At 40.2% G+C, this 22,164-nt stretch overlaps 1 protein-coding gene across 2 annotated transcripts; it reads right to left on the reverse strand.

The window, feature by feature from the left end:
- Positions 1-6,433: 6,433 nt before the first annotated feature.
- On the reverse strand, positions 6,434-20,464 carry LOC139135829 (carbohydrate sulfotransferase 11-like). 2 transcript variants are annotated; one of them, XM_070703565.1, is made up of 4 exons: positions 19,970-20,459; positions 9,267-9,387; positions 8,967-9,055; positions 6,434-8,140 (listed from the first exon to the last, which is right to left on the reverse strand). In XM_070703565.1, exons 2-4 carry the CDS (start codon positions 9,358-9,360, stop codon positions 7,259-7,261), a joined length of 1,065 nt encoding a protein of 354 aa, XP_070559666.1. In that variant the 5' UTR covers positions 9,361-9,387; positions 19,970-20,459; the 3' UTR covers positions 6,434-7,258. The 2 variants fall into 2 exon arrangements, with proteins under 2 accessions (XP_070559666.1, XP_070559667.1); XM_070703566.1 differs by having other exon boundaries at positions 6,722-8,140; positions 8,967-9,052; positions 19,970-20,464.
- Positions 20,465-22,164: the final 1,700 nt, after the last annotated feature.

The following is a 22,164-nucleotide window of genomic DNA, read 5'->3' on the forward strand; positions in this document are numbered from 1 at the left end:
CGACCTACGTCGTTTTTTTGTCACGATTACAGTTTTCTTTTACAATTATCTACAACATCGACAAACAACAGCAAGGAATGACACATTGTTTTTTAATATTTTTTATTATCGTCATCATCATCATCATCATCATCATCACCATTAACAACAACAATAACAACAACAACAACAACAACAAGAAGAAGATTACTCTATTACCTGAGGTCATACATGTAAGTTTTTCCCATGCTGGTTGTTCTGCTACCTAACAATTTTATTGACTTGATGTAATCAATTACTTTTGGTGCTTGCGATGTTAATACCAGAATTTGGATATGTCGAGGTTGTCATCTTTAACAATCAATAACCAGAAGTTGTAAACATGAAAATGCAAATGACTCACTGTACGCAATGGGTGAAAATGCATCATCAGTATTTCGATCATGACCACCAGCCCGAGGGCAGGCAAAAAATCGTTATATTGCCCAAGCTATCATGTGTTATTATTTTTATTACACCGAACAAGCAAACATGCAAAGAAACAAAACACAAAGACTTCTTCGAGTACAGTTCGCCTTCTGAGTCCGGACCTCAGCGTAAAATGTTGTCAGTGCCGAGTCTAGGGTTGCCGCTAAAGTTTGCCGATCTCCTCGGTGGCGTATCCAAATTTGTTGCTTGCATAGTCGCTGAACGCATTCCTTGTTGTCATTTTCGTTTGTTTCCTGTTTACTTGCATCAAAATATCGTCTAACTGTGCCGGTGACAGCTCTGCATGACGTTTCGCAGCCATAAGTTGCCAACTGCAAAGTACAACAAGCGAACGACAATTTGTTTTGCGCAGAAAGGAGGCGCAGTAAGTAAAATGACGTCATCCATGTAATATCAAATGCAGATGGCATCATCAAGTTCGCAGAGGGCATCATCACATTCGCAGAGGGCATCATCACGTTTTGTAACACACCTCATCCGTAGTCTGTATTCTAATTCGCCAATCGATAGTCACGTGGGATGCATTCTTTTTGTGCTGATCCATGTAAACGAGGTCATCAGGCATCATCTGGTTGAACTGTTGCCTGCCAGGCATCAGTTCCGAAAAATGATGCTCGCTGACGTCAAAACGACATTGACGCGAACGTGGACCGGAATGTAAACAAAGATGTCGTCTGCGGCCGATCGAAACGATAATCCAGAAATTTCTTGGTTTATCCTACTTTCTGAAGAAGAATTGAATGCTTTGGTTTCCAACAAGGACTCGATACGGACAAAAACTATATCAAAGGTGCATTGAACGTTTTGCAGAAGTATTGCGATCTTTGTAGGAAAAACTTTTTCTTACTGAACCACTCCAACATATTACATCATAGACAAGTTTTGTGTATAGTACGTTCTTATGTATGGCTACGGATGAGGTGTGTTACAAAACACATATTGACTGGCATGAGGGCAACAGCATACGTCTTTAACCCCTCGGGCCTGTGAGTCACCCCCCAAAACAGACTGTTTCCCTCGGCCTACGGCCTCGAAAACAGTCTCTTTTAGGGGGTGACTCACAGTCCCTCGGGGTACAGACGTATGCTGTTGCCCTCATAGCCAGTCAATATGTGTATACTTTTACTTGTCACGTGAGTCGTATTTAACCAATGGCAGTGCACGCTTAATGAAAATGGTAAAGGTGACAAAGGTTGCGAAAGAGAAAGTAAAGTTGTGCAAAATAAAGAGATGATTAAATAAGCCCACCATGAATGCACCATTTGGGTAAAGTTCACCGGAGCTTATGAACAGCCTTAGAGGGCGATGTGATAGTTTGATTTGGTGCCGACAAGTAAACTAAAGCCTGAGTACTATGGAATTTGGTAGACTAACATCACAAAGTAAACAATCATCTTATTTGAACTTATTGGGAAAATGTTATTTCAAAAGTTTGCTCAGGTTTACAGTCCTTCTATGGCAACTGCCAAATGTGATTTACCAACATCGAGTTAAGAAGGGAAAGAAACAGTAAAATACAAAAGCAACAAGAGAAGTGTGTGACATTTGACATTAGGCCAAAGGTTACAGTTTAAGTGTTGTCAATTTATTTCGAACGATCAGTTTACAGAAACTGTAGTTTAAATGGAACGTTTTCTTTGGAAGACTGGAAGTGGCACGGACGTTCAGTGGTTCTGCACGGCATACCACATCTATCGCTCTTTGCTACTCTCATTTCCGAGCTCGACGACACATTTGATTCATATCAGGATTTACTTTGTTCTGTTTAACAGCATACGTCTTTAACCCCTCGGGCCTGTGAGTCACCCCCAAAAACAGACTGTTTCCCTTCAGCCTCGAGGCCTTCAGCCTCGGGAAACAGTCTGTTTTTGGGGGTGACTCACAGTCCCTCGGGGTACAGACGTATGCTGTTGCCCTCATGACCAGTCAATATGTGTATATTATTACACCTCACTCATTAAGCGTGCACTGCCATTGGTTAAATACGACTCACGTGACATGTAAAAGACCGTGAAGATGCCCTCTGCGAATGTGATGATGCCCTCTGCGAACTTGATGATGCCATCTGCATTTGATATTACATGGATGACGTCATTTTACTTACTGCGCCTCCTTTCTGCGCAAAACAAATTGTCGTTCGCTTGTTGTACTTTGCAGTTGGCAACTTATGGCTGCGAAACGTCATGCAGAGCTGTCACCGGCACAGTTAGACGATATTTTGATGCAAGTAAACAGCAAACGAACGAAAATGACAACAAGGAATGCAATTTCTGTGTTCAGCGACTATGCAAGCAACAAATTTAGATACGCCACCGAGGAGATCGGCAAACTTTAGCGGCAACCCTAGACTCGGCACTGACAACATTTTACGCTGAGGTCCGGACTCAGAAGGCGAACTGTACTCGAAGAAGTCTTTGTGTTTTTGTTTCTTTGCATGTTTGCTTGTTCGGTGTAATAAAAATAATAACACATGATAGCTTGGGCAATATAACGATTTTTTGCCTGCCCTCGGGCTGGTGGTCATGATCGAAATACTGATGATGCCCGAGCCGTATCGTGATCTTGCCCTCGCTCTCATGTGTTATTATTTAAATATTCTACGTACTCGTCGGGACAAAAAAAACCCAAACCGTGGCATGTCTGAAACTTTCTACTAGGGTGAACTTGTAAAATTTATCGCCCTAGTTGATTCCGTGTCAACCCAAAGTGGAGACAATTGTTTTTGTATTGTTTTAGGGCTTTTCTTGCCTTTCTAACCTTTTCCAATGTCTGTAAAACCTTTTTGGAGACCTGTTCACTGCACTGTTACGAAAAGTGATTTTGTTGCCCAGGAAGATTGTCAGTAGGAAAGTAGTACCTGAGTGTAAGTTTTCCGACTTTCAGCGATGCTTGCTTAACTGAGCTTAAGAGGAAAGATCGTGAGAAAAGAGTTTAAAGCTTTCTATGTTTGCCTTGTCAGTGGTAACTTTCTGGAGATTAGTTCACTGTCACACGAAGTGCCTTTGTTACCCACAAAGGCAATCCTTGAGGAAAGTCGTACTTTTCCGACATGCAGCTATGCTTGAATAGCTTACGAAACAGTTTTATTGCTCCCATGGAACTGTAGAGTGAGGTGAGGAATGAGCGCCAGAAAATGTTGCCCTTTTCCTTGTAGTAGAGTTAAGTTCCCGGCCGTGTGAGGACGCTATTTGGCCCACAATTAAAAATGCCGCCGGAGCGCACATACTCAAAACGGCTAAATTTGTCCGTTTTTTCTCCTTTAAATTCAAATAAATAGACTAGTTTTGCAGACGTACGTAATATTCAACCACAGTGTTCAACTTTCCTGAACATACAGCCACCTAGCTGATTAACCCTAGGTTGAATAACCTCCACATGTTGGTAGACTTTAATACAATCGAAGTGCTAAACAGCGCAACATTCATTGATGAATACATTTAGGGAGCCCACAGTTATATTGAGGGGTGGACCGGAGGAAATTGAGGGTGGTCCATCCTGTAAAATATTCCCTCCCCCTGATGCCCAATCCTATAATGTGACCCCCTTGATACCCCTTTCTAAAATGTGACCCTCCCAGCCCTCCTCCCTGCAAACTCAAAAGTTTGAAATGTGAGTATAACCACGGCGGAGGGACCGTGGTATAACCTTGATAGAACGGCTAACTTTGTTATATAAAAAGCAAAGATATTAAAATGACATTTGCCGTAACTTTTGGTCATACTTTTGGTTTTCTTTTTCCGTGTACCAAGTGCTGTTTTCCTGTCCAACTCCCTGTAGTATGTTAGTATTCCAAGTATTCTGCAGAAAAAAGTGCAGAAAATTGTTTGTTTTGTTGCTTATATTTCGTCCCCTGTCTGAACCTGCTGTCAATATTGGTAGATCCTTTGTGAAGACGAGTTTGTTCACTGTCATGCGGAGTACTTTGGTTACTCACGAAGATGGTCCTAAAGAAAGTCGTACCTGAGTTTGAGTTTGTTAAGCTGAGAAATGCTTGCCTAACTTGAGCTTCAGATTTGTAAGGTTTGTGAGAAATCAGTTTTAGCTCCAAATATGTTATCCAATGTCAGTTTAAACTTTGTGGAGATTAGTTAGTTCACCGTCATGTGGAGTACTTTGGTTATCCATAGTCCGCAAGGTTAGTATTACCTGAGTTTGAGTTTCTCGATATGCAGAAATTCTTTTTTAATTCTTGGGATTGACCCCATGTCAATCCCAAGGGCAAACATTGTCAATATCGATGGATCCTTTGTGGAGATGATTTTGTTCACTGTCATGGGGAGTACTTTGGTTATCCATAGTCCGCAAGGAAAGTGTTACCGGAGTACAGGTTTTACGACATGCAGAAATTCTTGTTTAACTTAAGATTCACATGTGAAAACCCGTTTTATACTCCTACGGATGTGTAAATTGAGGTGAAGAGTTAGCGTCAGGAAATGTTGTCCCTCTCAAGAAGTTCGATGGGAATGTTGTTAGCAAAATTGCAAGCATTTTTGCCGGTGACGATACACAATAAATTACAAGTGAAACAGGGCATTAGAATTGTATGAGGTTTTTAAATGTTATGTCTGGTCGTTGGTCGCTTAACCATGCAACAACTTAGAATGTCCTTCTCCAGCTTGCAAGTACTCAATCTTGATGAATGTTTATCATGGAATGAACACACAGATATCCTTTGTAAGACTTTGAGTACGAGAATTTTTCTGTTGTTAAGAGTACGCACATTTATTCCAATGAGCCACCTCATCATTTTATATAATGGTCTTATACAGAGTACTCTTGACTACTGTTGTGTTGTGTGGGGAAACACAACAGAAACAAATCTCAACAAAGTTTTCATTTTACAAAAGAGAGCTTTACGTATTCTGTTTGAATTACCTTTCGACTATCCTTCTCTTGAGTTATTTTCTCGGTTCAATGTTCTGTCCATTAGACAAAGAATTGTTTATTTCATGGGAGTGTTAACATTTAAGTGTATGACTGGAAATACACCAAAATATCTGTGTAAGTTCTTTGTATTTCAGAGTGATGTTCATCCTTATCAAACACGTTCTGTTTCTCGTCAAGACTGTTGTATTCCGAAGTCAGTTTTAAATACTGGTCAACGGAGTTTCATTACCGTGCCACAAAACTCGACTGGAATTTTCTGCCAAACGACATAAGACATGCGCCTAATATTATACAGTTTAAGGTGAAGCTAAGAGAGTTTATCAAACTGAATTTTCCTTTGTGAACGACATTTACGTACTTCTGCCATTATTAAGATTGTTGTATTTATTGAGCCCCGATGAAAATTACTCATTTAGTAACTCAGCCGCTCATAATAAGTGTAAATAAATAAATAAATAAATAAATAAATAGACAAGTCAGCTTGTGTTGGCCTAACCGAAGAACTGCTTAGTTTAGTTTTGACGTGGGTTGAGCGCAAATTATGAATTCTGCAAATTTCTGTATTTTAGTGTCCGATGCTGCTGATCAGTTTAACTATGGCTTGTAAAATATAATGAAACAATGATTTTTCAACACTTTCTAGAGACGCATTGGCAGGCAAGGTTGACGGATTATGATGTTACTATTTCATGGAACACTTTACGGCAGTTATTTAAAATCCGAAAATGCAAATTTAGCAATCTTTGAACGTGTTAGGCCAAAAAAGGATCGTTTCTGGTCACCGCGCGCGTCATTTCAGAACCTGCGCGTCATGGCTTTTTGTGGATTACATACTCATCAGTATACAGCTATCCCTGTTATCCCTATTTGCATGTTTAAAAATGCTAAAAAGAAAATGGAAGTATTATGCAGCCAGTGATAAAGACAATAACTGTTGCATCAACAGTGCCAAACCAGCATTGTTAGGAATAAAAAGGGGAAAGGAAAATAAGAAAACCGCGTTGCCTCATCACTTTTGCTGAATGTCAAGGCCCAGAAACTTTTTGGGGGGCCTTAAATCGATGTTGGTTTTGTTATTGTGTTCGAGCTTCCTTTATTCATGCACGGCTCACGTGTCCATAAAAAGCATTTGAGACATACAGACAAACACATCATTTGCACAGCGTGTACAATTGTTCAACGGCATCCGATTCCGTAGAGTGAAAGATTCAATCTCCTAAGTCCCGCTATCTCTAAAATTGGTCGGGATGGAGTTGGCGGAGACCCACAGACCAGTGAATCTTTCAGTCTAGCTATTCATCGCCAAGGGATAAAACTCATCGCAGTTGAACATCACATGACAAAAAAAGAATGACACATGTTCTTTGATTCAATTATTGGTGTAAATGTCATATTTCCTACAATGCTCTTCCAAAAACCAATCGTTTGCACACAATCGTGAAATCGACGTCTTCCATCGAATGTACTTTATTAAATTAGGGAAACACCCTGAAGGCTTATTGAAAAAACCTTAAAGGCAGTACGCGCCTCGAACTGAAAGACTCAAGTCTCCCTCAAACATTCCTCAAGCAAACCTTCAGCCATTCTTTTTCAAAATCAAAAATAAAAATCAGAGGTCACTATGCAAAATTTGGTACTAGAGAAATAAAGTACCTGAAAATACCGATATTTGAAATTATTTATGGCCGCAATTCCTGTCTTAACTCTATGGGAAAAAATACAATTTTCGATTTTTACCAGAGTTAGACGGTGAAAATTTTATTCATTTTAAGAGCCTCAAAATAAGCCCACACCAGCAGTAGATCCGAAAATTATTATAACAGTTTTTTGAGTCCGGAAGTCCGTCCGCGAGCCAAATGATATTTTTAATCTATAGGTAATGTCGCCTTAGTATTGGGGTCTGTCATGGATTCATCCTTTTCCTTTTTTTGTAAAAATGCTTCGGAAAAGTATAACCGAACATGACGTAATCAACGTTGTACAATCTCCACAAGGCATATGCGTCATGCGACGAGAGGTTTTTGTAAAAATCATCAACAAGGTACTTAGTTTGGCCCTGACCCGGCAACGGCTTTGGAAAGCTGACCAGCTTGTCCAAGTTAGCCATTTTAAGTAGTTGGTCTGCATCGTCCATGAGGCTGTCGTAGTGTCCGATGAAGTCGTAATTGACGACACAAGGGTGACATAGGTAATAGTACTGCCTCCAATGTTCGTTGAGTGCCTGCGGCCCGCGCTCTTGCGTTCTGTGATCCACTATGTATCGGACGAACTCTTCAAACGTGACATCATGACCCTCCTGTAGGGACTTTGCCGACGCATTTTCTCGAACGAGTTGTACAATCTGACTGCCGTAGTATCGCTGAAATTCTCTGCTGCTGTTGTATGATTTTGTGAACTTGTTGACGTACGCCGAAACCAGTCTCTCCATAGGGTCGCGAACGAAGATGAATTTCAGGTAAGACCGCAAACGCGATTCGATTTCCTTGAAAGAATAGTCACTGAGTTTCCGCATGGTGGCGCTGTGGTGTGCGTCATGGGGCAAAACGTCATCAACCTTCTTGTACCTCTTTTCGTCATCATTTAAGAATACCAACAGCTTCTTCCAGTTTGTACATGCGACTTTTGGAATGAAACAGTATATGAGTCTGTATTTGTCGTCCACAATTAGATGGTCTAAAGTTCTGCTTGATATCGTCTCCAAAGTCGACCCTACGCGGTATTTTCGACACTGCTGTTCCACGAGGGACAATCTGCTCTTCTGCTCGTTTCTGGCATTTGATTGGTTCTGTAGGATTGCAAATTAAAATGTTACAGTATGATACGAAACATTGCTAGAAAGTACTGTTGACTTTTTCAGACAAGAGACATTTAAAGGGAATATAGAAAATTAAACTGAACAATGTATGATTTGCTATATCGTCAGCTAACCTGCGCAAATTATCTAACTTTAACCTCCTACAAGAACTTATCATGAAATATAGGCTCTAGAAGAACCTAAGTATCCCCCATATCATTTAAATGAAACAATTATTGGCGATCGCTGAGATGACGTGACTATTTTTCCAAACAAAAAGTCATCTTTGAAATAGTGGCAATGAATTTCAGGCTTTGTACACAATTGAATGGGGCATTAACATTTTTGCAACCACTCTACGAACGAGAGCACAATGAAAGCTATCATACTGCTAAGTTGTCAAATATTGTACATGTTTTAACGACTGGGATTTTACGAATTGTTACCTATCAATTGTGCCCTCAACGGCGCTTCTATCGTTTACAAGAACTATTCACATATATCTTCATCCTGCGGCTGGGCGTTGTGCCTTTCGTGAATCTCTACCACCCGAAGAAGTTCCTGCCAGCTCTCAATACAGTACTTTGTACCCATCAATGGGGTATATCAAAGTTTACGTAAGCAACCGAACGTTCCTAACGCTGATCACTTGATCGGCCGATGCAAACCCTACTTGGCACACTTCAAAAGTATTATCGCACAATACTGGGCAACATGAACAGCTTCTGTGTGACACTTATTGGCAGGGGCATCTTTGATAGCTAGGTGAATATAGTATGAGCAGGGGAATTCTATCGAAATGAATCTGTTTGCTGACCTTAACTGCCTTGAAGTGCGTGGTGTCGCCTTCAACAGTCAGATTTAAATTCAACACCATGCCTTCAGCTTGCCGCACTGTAACGTCTGCTGGTAAATATATGACAAGAATACATGAAAATGAATATTACTTTTCACAATGTGCACACTTGAACACTTTTCCCGACGGAAACATGATTTCTTCAAAACTTGTGTATATATTTATTGTGTGTAGGCAAACTACGGGCCATAGACGACGTGCCACGCCCTGTGACGCCATCAAACTCAGTCGCAGAAAATATAGAGTGACATTGCTACTCACTTTTGTACGGTGTGTACGAAGGTGAAGACAATAATAGTAGATATATTGCAAGAGCGCATGTAAATACCAGGGTCCATCTTTGTACCGTCTTCATCTTTCTGTTTCCTTATTTCAGGATAGTCTGTAACAGAGCAAAAACGGCGATAATTTTTGACAGAAAAGACAGCCGTAACGCTCGCTCATGCTATATGTGAACATATGATAGAGCAGCATGTACGTATTTCTACATACATACCACGGTCATGTATGGTTAGAATGCCATGACCGTCATACATACATACATACATACATACATACATACATACATACATACATACATACATACATACATACATACATACATACAAAAGACAGATAGACAGACAGAAAGACAGATAGACAGGCAACACTAGACAGCTATTTTTCTTATGTTTATTTTTTACTAAAAGAAAACAAGATATTACGCAAGATGAGTGCGTGACAATATTGATATTACGGCTCGGTCATTAATCTGGCAGTTCACATAATCAAAAGTAAATACTATCGCAGCTATTAATCCGCTCAGTCGCTACAATCCAATCTTACGGCTACGAAAACGAAACCAGGTTGGAAGAATTGGGAATAACTTTGTTTCGTTTAACTTGTGCTGGACAATACGTTTATTATTGATGGAAACTAAGTATTCAAGGCTCTTCCATAGGTGATAGCTGTAAACAGTTTCTTTGTAAAGAGAATGTTGTCCGCATACCTCTGTCTCAGCGATCATGTGCATGACGTCATCATTTCTGAAATCGACAGTATATTGATACAACGCTCATTACAACAGTGCTTGTACACGAATACAAGTTGACAATGGTTCGAAGAATGAACAATCCGCAGAAATCAAACAGTGTAACACTGACTTAGACAGGTAAAACGTTAACGGAATGCGAATGGGTTTTGGTGAAATGAACAGGAAGGGATATAGACTGTGTCGTCGATCTCAAAAGTGTCCGGCAGAGGGAAGATTTATCGTGGACACAGACCGTCAGAAACAAATTAAAAAGGTTTTCCTTTTGTTCTCTAGCTAAGTACTCTATCCCTCAACTTCACTCTTGCCCGTAGTTGTCGTAATGAGGTGTAAGTACAAGCTACGATCGAAACAAAAAATTCAACCACTAATAGCACGAGTAATACTTGTTTGAATTGCAGTGACCTTTGCGACGGCGTCTACATAACCAGGCTGTCATACCAACATTCCGCAAGCTTGACTTCAAAGATCTAAACTGTTCGGGGTGGAGACTGGTGCGTATTAGGAAATTGTCCACATTAGTAAAATGTTGACATCTGACACAATGAAGGTCATAGAGGACCCACTCTTAAATCACAATCGACTTTGTGAATGCTTATGCGCCAACGCGACTGCGCCAGTGTGTTACCACAAGTTTCATATCTGATCGAAGACATTGACGTTCTAGTTACCAAATATGCCCGTTTTGCGGTTAGCAAAATTTCTAAATTTCTTTAAAATCGCGTCAATAAGAAGTCCAAATTTTCCCCTATTCCATTGAGCCCCGCTGATAGACCTTGTTCGTTTAATAAATAGTGAAATTCTTACATTATTTTTGCAGACAAGGAGGTACCACAGTCAGGTCTGTATGTCTAGGCGTTTGTCTACACTTTGCGTTAGCTAACACGGTAGTTGTTCGAGATCACCCCACCATTGAAGTGACAGTCTGCTGAAGTTTATTCCTTCCGTCTGGTATGATATTAATAAGATCACAGACTTAGGACAAGTCTAGTGTGAATGCGAAACCACAACAACACAAAGTCTGCGAAGAATTTAAAAGTATTAACGACGGTCGTTTACCTCGTTGAGTAAAAAATTCTAAAGCCTAGAATAAATAGAACCGCAAGACGAAGTACAGGGAGCTAAGGTTCATGGACACATTACTGAAACCATATCACGTTGTCGGTGTTGTACACATGTAATAACCTGCAGCAAACAGGAGAAAGTCTAGTCACTTGTACTCGCATGATAAAGTTTCCTGTAACTCACACATAGCGTCACTTTTCTATTCTGTAACGCATACTGGTCATGTTTAATCAATATTAAATTTTAGAGAATGTGGGAAGTACATTATGTGCAGTCCTTAGCTCTCTATAATTCTCACCTTGCCCCATTGAAAGGCAGAAAATGGTCAGATTTTCTTGATGCATAAATAAATGTTGCAAGCTAGCAGTCGTCAGAATCGATATACCGAACTGAACCAATCGCACATTGACATGATGAAGTTGGTTGAAAGTTGCCAGATCCGGTGTCAGTTTTGAAGACTAGTGATCGGTTCAAGTACGTATTTGAAATATTTGGGTGACCGTTAGGTTTTAAAACCAGGGTAACAAGACAACAAACGTCCTTCAACTTTACACAGGGAATATATTGCAATATATGATTATTCGTGAAATACGGCAATCGCAAAAGCCTACGGTGCAAATAAAATTAAAATAAACTTTTAAATTGAACAGTTAATTATGACAATGATACCGTTCACAACGATGGTACAAGACAGCACTTTCCCGGTTGTGTATCGTTACAGGATGGACTAAATATTCGAATGCCACCGACATTTCAGTTTTGCAAACCACTTTTCTACATATCTGTAAATTTTCACATCTGATCAATGCAAATAGAGCTTCTATAATTATATATACCATAGTTGAGTCGTGTTCGTCATAATCTTTTCAACATGGTCGATCGTTTTAAAACTTCCTACCGTTGTGTGTATCACTCGAACCTTTATCTGGACGTGAAACCGGGGAAGCACTCACCATAGGAATGGTTTTGATTAACAGATGTACCGCGGTGATTACAACACCCCCTACTTTTCGCCTCATATTGACTTTTGACCAAGAATACGATGATTTAATGTAGACTTTTGACCCCTGCTGTTGACTCTACCATAGGTTTGGTCCTAAAATAAGGACTTATGACCTATGGTTTGGTAGAAAATGTAGAGGTTCGACCTAAATATTTGGCTAAAAATGAAGACGGTTGATCCATCCACCCTCCCCACCCCCAAATTTACGCGAAATTGTATGATTTGTCGTCAGCAGTTTAAACTCTCAAGGGTACACATGCACCTATTGCTGGGATGATTACCACCCTTTAGGCGTGAAAAGCATATCTCCAGACATCGTCTAGTCTGCTCGGCTTGGTTAGGTCGGTGTAGCATACATGGATAGACTCCCTTATCTAGGGAGGGTCTCTGCCCGCCGAAGAAACACCCATTGCTAGCGAAGTTGGTCTCTGGCGAGTCCAGTTGTGTTCGATAACCTACTTGGTCACTGACGCCCTCTACGTCTGAGGATCAAACGCAAACAGCGGCAGCGGTTCTTACACGACAATTTCGCGAAGTAATAGTTGTTTGTTTGCGGTAATTCCATCTATAAGATCCAAAACCAATCGACCATGAACTTTCACAGTTTGCATTTTTGAAATTCGAAGGTGATTTGTACATACTTCACGTTTTCGTTCGATCGATCGAAACAGATGAGAAATAACCCTTGCTCGGTCGACCCCTTCGCGTTGTCATTAGAACAGCACATGCGCTTTTAGTCTTAAAAAGTGAAAGATTGCCTAATGCGTCCAAAGTTCGTACGCTCTGATTTCGGCATACTAAGCCCAGGAACCTCCATCTTGTACGCCCTGACGCAGAATTGACACACCGTTGATGAACTATGACGCGGTCAAATGTCGAACAGTCTTGCTAAATTCCATCATGGGAACATCTTTATATTTAATTCACTACCAAAATGGAAGCAAAGGTCAAACACAAACGGGAATGAAGTCTCAAACGGCAGATGTTTCCAATAAGAGGCGATAAAGCTGCACAAACACGGCTGTAGGAACGATCATTATTCCTATTAAAATATGTGGACGTTTACTGAGTAGCTTACTTACTCTTCACTGTTACAGACCAGGAAAATGGCTGAAAGCAATCATATGCTGTATCAGATAATCATTTTGTTGCAGCAATCTACTGAAAATTGTGTTATATTCACTTGTAACCAATTGATTCAGAAAAAAGCATATCGTAATTCAACAGACAGGTGTTAGATGTGAGGACAGTGCCGATACGAACCGCGATCGATTGGTTCTCTGATCCTGCATGTCTATCTATAAAGGTTTACCAAAAGCCGCCAGAACTAGTCCACGTGACCTTAGAGTTACAGCAAGTTTGTGCCATTAACTGCAAGGGATGGACAATTTGATATCCCCGGGGAAGGGGCTTGGAACACTACTGAAAAATTTTCCGAGAGGTTGCCTTTGAAAAAGAAATCAAGCCAAGGATGGCAGAGAAAAATAAAAAGATTTCCAGCAGATAAGAAGTAAAAAACAATATACAGACAGTTACTTTAAGTCTTTACTCTTTACTCTGGGCAATTTATTTTATAACATCTTTAATTTTCGGCGTGCCTTTCTGGCTCCTTATTTTCATATCATCTTTCATTTCCAGCCTTTGGTCATGGCATTTTCAAAACATCTTTATTCATTACATTTCATTGATGTCCTGATTAATATTTTAAGCCACCCTACTAACCATCCCAAAGTAATTGGATTAATTGTATCATTTCAGTATCCAACTACCTCTGTGCATTTGCAGTCTTTCAAATCCTTAGTCAGTTGCAGCACACTTTTATCCTACTTCCTAGAACAAACTTGAGTCCTCTATGACTTCTTATTTGTCTCCATCAGTAATTTTGCTGTGGTAAAGATTCTTCTATTTTGTTTCCAACTTTCCAGCGATCTCTGAGGCAGATATTGTTTTCTATAGTTCAATGTAAACTTTGTGCTGAAGTTACGTTTCTTTCCTCATTCAGTTTTGTCATGTCATACGGAAAAAAAACCTCTCAAGAAAAAGAACGTACGATTAAAATATTACATTTCAGCGCGCTAAAAAATCCTCTGAGACGGGAAGTGAAAAAAATGCCAAACTTTACACTACTGAAAAAAATAGTTACAGATGAAGCAGGGAGAAAAAATAATACTCCAGAGTCATTTGTCAATTTTTTCCAAGCGCCCCCTCCCCCACCAATATCAAATCGTCCATCCTAACCAGACCTTGAGCCTGGCGTAAACCACTAGTCCACCATTACAGACCGAGAACCGTCTGCTGGTTACAGACAGAGAACCGTCTGCTGGTTACAGACAGAGAACCGCGTCTGCACATGCAACACGGCGAGGTCAGTTGTTCATGAGCCTGAGGGGTCCGAGGCTGTGCATTAATAGGAATCAGAAAGGTCTCTAACCTCAAAGTAAAATGGTTAGCCTATATTTTACTTTATTGAATAAGTCACTCTGCCTCTTGTGAATTAGTATTGAGTTAATTTTTCGTCTTTTTTAATTTTTTAAACTTCAAGATATCCTGCAACTTTGGACGACATCCACCTACTACTCTCATCACTGGTTGCAACATCGAGTTTCCCTGAAGTTACCCTAAAGCGTCAAACTTCATGAATCTTGCGCGGTTCTGATATGAAGTTACGATCAAACAAGGTATAGCCACTAACCTTTCGAAATATTTCCGTGAACGCAACTTTTGAGATACCCAAAGTACATCCTTCAACAATTTATTACGTACCTGTGTGACATCGCCATTGCCTGATACAATCCTCAATGCTTGGGTAATTGTCTCCAGTACAAGTGGAATTGACGCCAAGGAGGACAGAACAAACCATTTCAGTGAAACGTAACCTTATTATCATAATTTACTCATACATGGACACCACGGTCCATGGAGAGTTTCGAAGGGGTCTGTGTTACTGTTAAAAGTAACCTTGTCCTCACCCCGTGACTGACGTAAAACGTTCCCATCCAAACGCTAGCTTTGTCATAAACATTGGTATAAATAAGTAGCAGACAGAAGACGCGTGTATACATAGCAAAAGTTAACCTCTTTGTTTTTTGCGTCCATACATTTTCTATTCCTACAAAGAAAACAATATTTGCTCATTTTTGGCTCTTGCAAAAAACTACCTCTTAACAAGCTACCGATTTCGCGATAACACGCAGACGAAAAAGGAATATAGAAAATTGAGGCGAGACTTAATACATGGAATTCGAACTCTCTCTGACGTCTATCTAACGACATCGGAAGAAGAATATTTTCTAAGTCTTAAAGTCATGTTTTTATGTGTCGTGACAGCAATGTTTTCCTATTTTCAATAGTCATATGGCCGCGGAGTTTGCTTTGTGTGTAGAAAGTAAGGGACGTGGCAATGCGGAAAAGGTCTCCACCCTCGTTCCCGGTCAAAGATTTTAAAAACATGCGCTGCTTTTTCTAGCAGTGGCATCTAAACAAGATAAGATGAGTGTTGAGTATATTGCATATCCAACCTACTTTGTTGAATCAATATAATCTGTAGCAAGGTCATTTAACGTTTAGTGGACGGGCGAAGTCTTCAGGTCAAAGCATATAGCCTACATATAACTTATAAGCAGTAGTGGAAGCTAAGTGCAAACTATGAGTATGCGGGCAACGTTTATAGGCAGCCAGTAGCATGTGATATTGGTTATAGACATCCGGCGATAAAATGAACTTAACCTCTGAACAAGGACGCACTTCCATGAACTGCCTTCATAAAACCTCACCGGTTTTAACTGTAGGCAGTATATCGACACAGGGTTCAATTTCATTGAACAAGCCATGGTTTCTCTGGGGTCTGTGAGCAACGTGCCTGTGAATTGACGGTCATAGAAAAAATATTTCAAACTGCAGAGTACAAAAAAGCCAAGAGGTCGTTTTACGGAAGTCTTGCATAGTCACCTTTGAGAGATATTTAACATTTGTGAGGCCTACTTGTGGAAAGGCCGGGTGTGTTATTGAAAGCTGGTATGTGAATATTGCGAAAAACAATGTACTTTAGAAGGTTCTGAGTGACATTCACATTTACATCATTGGCCTTGGCGTTAGAACGCTTGCGCGCCTTTCACTATTTGTCTATATAACAATTATATATATATATATATATATATATATATATATATATATATATATATATATATATATATATATATATATATATATATATCGAATTATTCAGATGTCCTCTTGGGAAATTACAGTGTTCAAGATCAAGAAGATCTGAAATTCTTCTGTCTGATGATTGCAGGATGCATGGAAATTAAGTAACAGATATTATTAATTTGTATTTGAAATAATTTGTGGAAATATATATATATATATATATATATATATATATATATATATATATATATATATATATATATATATATTCCTTGATTTATCGAATATAGGTAAATTGCTTGACTTAGATTATAAACAGATACCGGCATTACAGAAGACGAAACTTCAACATTAGTTTATCATCGTATCGAGATATGACAGGTCTCAAAATAAAAGCGTAAAGGCATTTTAGTTTCGCCAAACCAAGCGGTTAATTGAATGCACCTTATGTCTTCAAGTTCGTAATTTCAAGGATGATCATTGCTTAAAGGGGTTACAATGCAAAATCCTCTGTTCACGTGTTATTTATTGCGGTCCTTGCAAATGAGAACGTGACATTTCACAAATTACAATGTTTGACGCGGGAGGGACTTTTGCAAATCATATGTTGTATACACTGTGTTATGAGTTGGAAAACGTTCACTCCAACAACGAAACCATGAGGCTGAACTATGCTGTGACAACTTTACCGCGAGACTAAAGCTCTATGTAGAGTTGTTATACAGCTCACAACGTTAGCCGTAATGTTGTAATTTGTCAAGGTCGTCTTTCGTTTATCGATGGTTGCATGAGGGCAAGTGCCCGACGGCTGGTTACTTCCAAGTTGCTTATATGGATTTGATAGGCGCCGAGCTACAAATCTTGCACTAATGGCCTGCTAAAGAGTTGAAATCACGTTTATCAGCAATCGCTTCTCGCCTCTTCTCCACCACTCTCTGCTGTTCCTCACATTGGCGTACTGTCTTGAGTTAGTTCAGTTGATAATTAAGGCGTGTGGCAGACGAAGAGCATCCGTTTGACTTGAAATCATTCCTACCTTCAACGAACATAAAGAAGCAGAAAATTCGAGGACGGAGTTATGATTTGAACTTCTCCTCAACACGATAAATGTCTGAAATAGTTTGTCGGAAGTTTAAAACTGCTGAAGGTCATTTCACTACAAATATTGAAAATAAAGTCTGAACAGCGATGTAAAGGGTTTCCATGGCATAACAGACTGATGTAATAGTCCGTTCACTTATCGAATTAAAGCAAAACTTCTTCGTCATAAACGCAGTGATTTTCGGTGGATATGCGCATGTTTTACTTTTTCCAGGGCCCTAAATGATATCTAGTAACCAACAGTAGGAATTGAATGTTATCGGAGCAAGATAGCCTTAAAAGTGGGACTCTTAAATTTCCAAAGTAGAGCCTTGCAGCGACATAGGCAATCATTTTGTTGGGTATGCGATTGAAGATAAGGTACGGAATATGGATTTCATTTGAACCAGCACCATATGAACTTTGACCGAAAACAGATGTCAAATTTCATTTGCAGATGTACACGTATGACATTTTCCATGAGCCAACGTCTTTAGTATTTTGTCCATAGCTTGGGCAAGTTTACTGAGCACTGTTTATTTTGTTAGTTTGGGATTGCAATCAGAGTATCGATACTGGTAAATGCAACTGAAGAAAAAGCATTTCAGTTTAGATGTTTAGTAATTCTATGCGAGAACCCTACTATTGAGCGAAGAAGAATTTTATTTCTTCAGATGATGATGTTGTTAAATCCGTTTATAAACATTGAAACTTTTGCGACGTGATGCTAGTTTTTGCAAACGGTGTGTGATGCTGCAGAGACGTGAGCATGCCACCGTTGTGGCCGTATATGTGAGAATTGATGAACGATTTCAGATGTAAAATAGAATGAAGCTAGCCATGTCTAATGCTTGCCATGCAGGTACACATGCACAAACCTTATATAGGCTACGTGAAAGCAGTCACCATCTGAGAGTAGCAGTCAGGAAAAATGGAAGGGGAGAGGCTAGAAGCATCTGAAAGACTGTTAACGGAAAGTCCGGAGACATCACACCGGACTCATTATTGTAGGATGGTGAGCTCGAGACTCAAGCATGGTGTGGTTTGATATACCCTTGAGCAAGGCACTTTACTCCTCCCAGCCTCAATTAGTAATGTGTACTTCGTCCTGTAATTGGGCTTTCGCTCGTTGGATGATGGACACTAGAATTTGAACGTAAATTTATCTATCGACTGGGAGATGCATTTAAGTGTGAAACTGTTCATCGATAAAATATCGTGACAATTTATACCTTCCTGAAACCGTTTGGTTTTATTTCTACCAAATCGCAAGAATAAAGACTTAGTGTGTCGATCAGTACGATAAAACTTAAAAAACGCTTTTGTTTCCTTCAGAAATTGTGAATATAGAGAGGAAAAACATTGCAACTTTTCAATGGAAGGAGTGGAGGTTGAAAATATTGTTACCGATTTGTTTCTTCTATTCGCACGGTCTTTTTTTGTATTTAAGTCATAATACGGTATCTACCATAAGATGTTGTTTTTTCCACTGAAATAGACATGTTTATGAGGCTGTTTCGGGTATTGTTGGTGCAAATTACATATTTTACGTGTGTACAGAGTATCTTTGTAAATAATCTGTTGAACACCCTTGGGTCGTTGGGATGAAAGTCCACTTACATGATGGTATACCTGTATATACCAAGGAATATTCTATCCCGAGGTACCCCGGTATGTCTTCAGAGGAATTAATGTAGAAATTCCCCAAAACTGTATTGTGACAAGTGACTATGACCAGTGACCAGTGAATAGGTAGAAGGGACTATAGATGACTTTAAGAAGACCTTAGCGTGTCGTCTGCGCTGTGGTTCAGGAAAGTTCAAGCCCTCTCAGAAGCCGCCACGGGCAACCAACTACAACGGAATTCCAACAACATTTTTGCCTATCCTCATATTAGGAGGGTTATATCGAGGCCAGTGCACCGGGGCAGCTATTTAACCTTAATTTCAATCTATTTTCACTCCTAGCAGAACCCACACAAGAAACTCTTTGACTAACGAGTTATTCTGATTTTGAGTTATGCTGCAATTATGCTGATACTGGAAACACCAGGAGTAAATTGAATTGGTGGCGACCTAGGAAAAAAGGAGTCATCGAAAACTGCCAAAAAATTCCCGGAGAACACATTTGATATTTTTGACTGAGATTATCCAGCTTCGAAAGGTGACGGCTCTAGTTGTCCGCGTTCAGTATAGATTATACCTGCACTGAGCTACCAAAGCTGGCTAATGTACCACCACCGTGACATGTTTGTCAAACCGGATGTATATATCAACCTACCGATGTGTCTTGGTTTCAGACAAAAAAGCGCCCTGGCCTGCTACATGTATCCTACATCGGCTGATTCCAGGGACAGCAAACCATATGCGAAAAACCCGTCTCTTAAAACGAAAACATGCATTAAAAGTCTGTGCTGGGTGCCTGTTCTCAGGAGTCATAATGAATTCTCCGCTCTTGCCCGGCTGTGATTTTATTGAAAGCGACGTATATTACCTGTGACCCTAAATAGCAATTTCAATAGAATACACAGTCACGGTGTCAAAGAGAGCTTTCACTTTGTCTGTGCTAAACGACACGAGTGGAACGTCATGACGGACTATCCTAGGGACTGTATTGAAGCAAAGACTTGAACCATACCTTGAATAATCCGACAGCAGGGTGGACAAACCAAAGCATAGGCACACAGCAGCACACGTTCGTCACCGCATAGTCGACCAAGCAGGGTGTCTCACAGTGACTGCGAAGGAGCTTATAAAATCCTCGGAAGACATCAAGACAATCACTTCTCTCGACGTTCAGAGTATATGGCGAATTTGTATCTCAAGAACATAACAATAGGTGTGAAATGAATTGCACTACACTTTTCCTGTTGGTTGATTTTGACGCCCTCGATGTGCATGTGTCTCGCCCACTACCAACGTCCTCCCGGTTGAGGTGAATGACCTCCAATAGCCCAAGTGATGTGTCCACAGATACAACAGAGATATGAAGAGGTGCAGGGTATCTGTCGTTCGATGCAACGGCAAATTGGCTCACTGACGCTCGTTCAACATGGACAGAGAGTTCAGTGCATGCATCTGTCTGTTGGAGAATATAATGTACAGCACAGCGAAGGCATCCTCGTCATATGATACCAACAGTTTGACCTTAAAGTGACCTTTCCCGAAGCCGGGGCGCTGTGCGTGCTTGCAGGAAAAATAATTCGCTGTCAAAAGGATCTTCGGGTTTCTGTCGAACAAACTGTCTCGAGAAACACGCCACAGTTCTATTTTGAACATGGGCAAAACAACGATTTACCGATGAAGAATTCAGTCCAACCGCACCCTTTTAAAAGAGATGTATTTGGTTCCGATTTTAGTGCAGTAAGCATAAACTGGCAATATTGTAAAATCATCGATAGAAAAGCCACTGAGACTTCAAAGAATGAAAACTTCCCCCTCTCCGCAAATTGGTATATAAGAAGACTAGTCAGCGTGTAAAGTTTGCTGACAGATCTTTTTTGCTCCCTATGTTGTGTCGCAACTGTATTATTACTCACATATTGTTTTTAAGAGTTATGTTTTCTCGTTCAATTGTATTTCTTGGCGTTCAGTACTGAGTACACCTGTTTTAGGTTTTGACAAGGCGTCAGCGGACATGTATCTTGGGTAAAACCGTAGAAAAAGGTGCATGATATGTAAGTAAAACCACCTACTATCGTGAAGTTCGCCAAGACGAAACCCTATCTGTCATCTTAGTCCAATTAGCCACAGTCTTTAACTTAGGAATCTCTGGGTACAAGGCCCTCGCCCCGAGCCAACCCGTGAGCAATCGACTACAAGTTAGCTGAATTAAGATAAATATGCCATTGTGCACTGTTTTAGTGGAGTCAGTGATGCGGTGCAGTATGGTATTCAAGCAGTCTCCTTTGCTCCTTTTCCTTTCAGCAACTTTTCATCGAAGCAGCTATATTACACAGTCGATTGTGCTCTATGTGAATGTGTTCGTTGTGTCATTTTGACAAAAACGTGTGAAAATGTGGATTTCTAAACAACCCGATACCTCCCAGACAGTAAACGTTTTAGCTGGGTTAAAAACGTGATACTATGAGTTAAGTCTGTTTCTTTACATTGAATGCTTTAGTATGATGGACAGATCATTATTTTGTCCCGTCATTCAAGTGTCGTCTGCTGGTTTCCGCTGGGCGTGGACAATGATACCAACTCATTTGATCACACGTACGTCTTTCATTCCACTTGGGTTTAGGAAGCAAAACAAGTCATTTCCTTAGCTATTTGCAAAATATTGTCCGCTATGGATGAAACCCTATTCTCGATCGGCGCGAGTCCTCCCACAGTTTCCGTTCATTTTTGTAAACTAAGGTCGCACTTCTAACAACCTCAGAAGTAGAGTTCTCACGAAATCGAATAGACAAACCATTCGTTATGGGAAACGTTCGTTCAGAAGACGGTTAGTATTTGCTCTATCACACACAATTTGCTTTTATGTACGGTGTACACCATTCAGGAGATGCGCAATGACCTGGAAAGTTGACCGTCGCAATCATGACGATCACGATCATCGTTCGGGCTACTCGTTTCAATAGTTTGCAGAATGTCATCATCTCATTAAAATATTATCCTGGTTTCCCTTGCGTTTATTCGCAAGCGAATTCGACTATCTTTTCGATTTAAGTACAGCATTGAGTTTATTCAAACCGCGTTTACCTAACACATTTCATCACTTACAGGCTACAAGTGTACAGTAGAATTTACGTTGACAATGGGGGAATGCCGTCAGTAACGCCCAGTATGCACTATATCAGGATAGCGTATTGCGCCCTCTATTGCAGG

This window comes from Ptychodera flava, chromosome 6, assembly GCF_041260155.1.
Source record: "Ptychodera flava strain L36383 chromosome 6, AS_Pfla_20210202, whole genome shotgun sequence".
Classification (NCBI taxonomy): Eukaryota; Metazoa; Hemichordata; class Enteropneusta; family Ptychoderidae; genus Ptychodera; species Ptychodera flava.

Coding starts and splice junctions, on each gene's coding strand:
- LOC139135829 (XM_070703565.1), bottom strand. CDS start 9,360: ATGAAGACGGTACAAAGATGGACCCTGGTATTTACATGCGCTCTTGCA. Junction 9,056..9,266: donor TTCGTACACACCGTACAAAA/GTGAGTAGCAAT, acceptor TATATTTACCAG/CAGACGTTACAGTGCGGCAA. Junction 8,141..8,966: donor CGCACTTCAAGGCAGTTAAG/GTCAGCAAACAG, acceptor GCAATCCTACAG/AACCAATCAAATGCCAGAAA.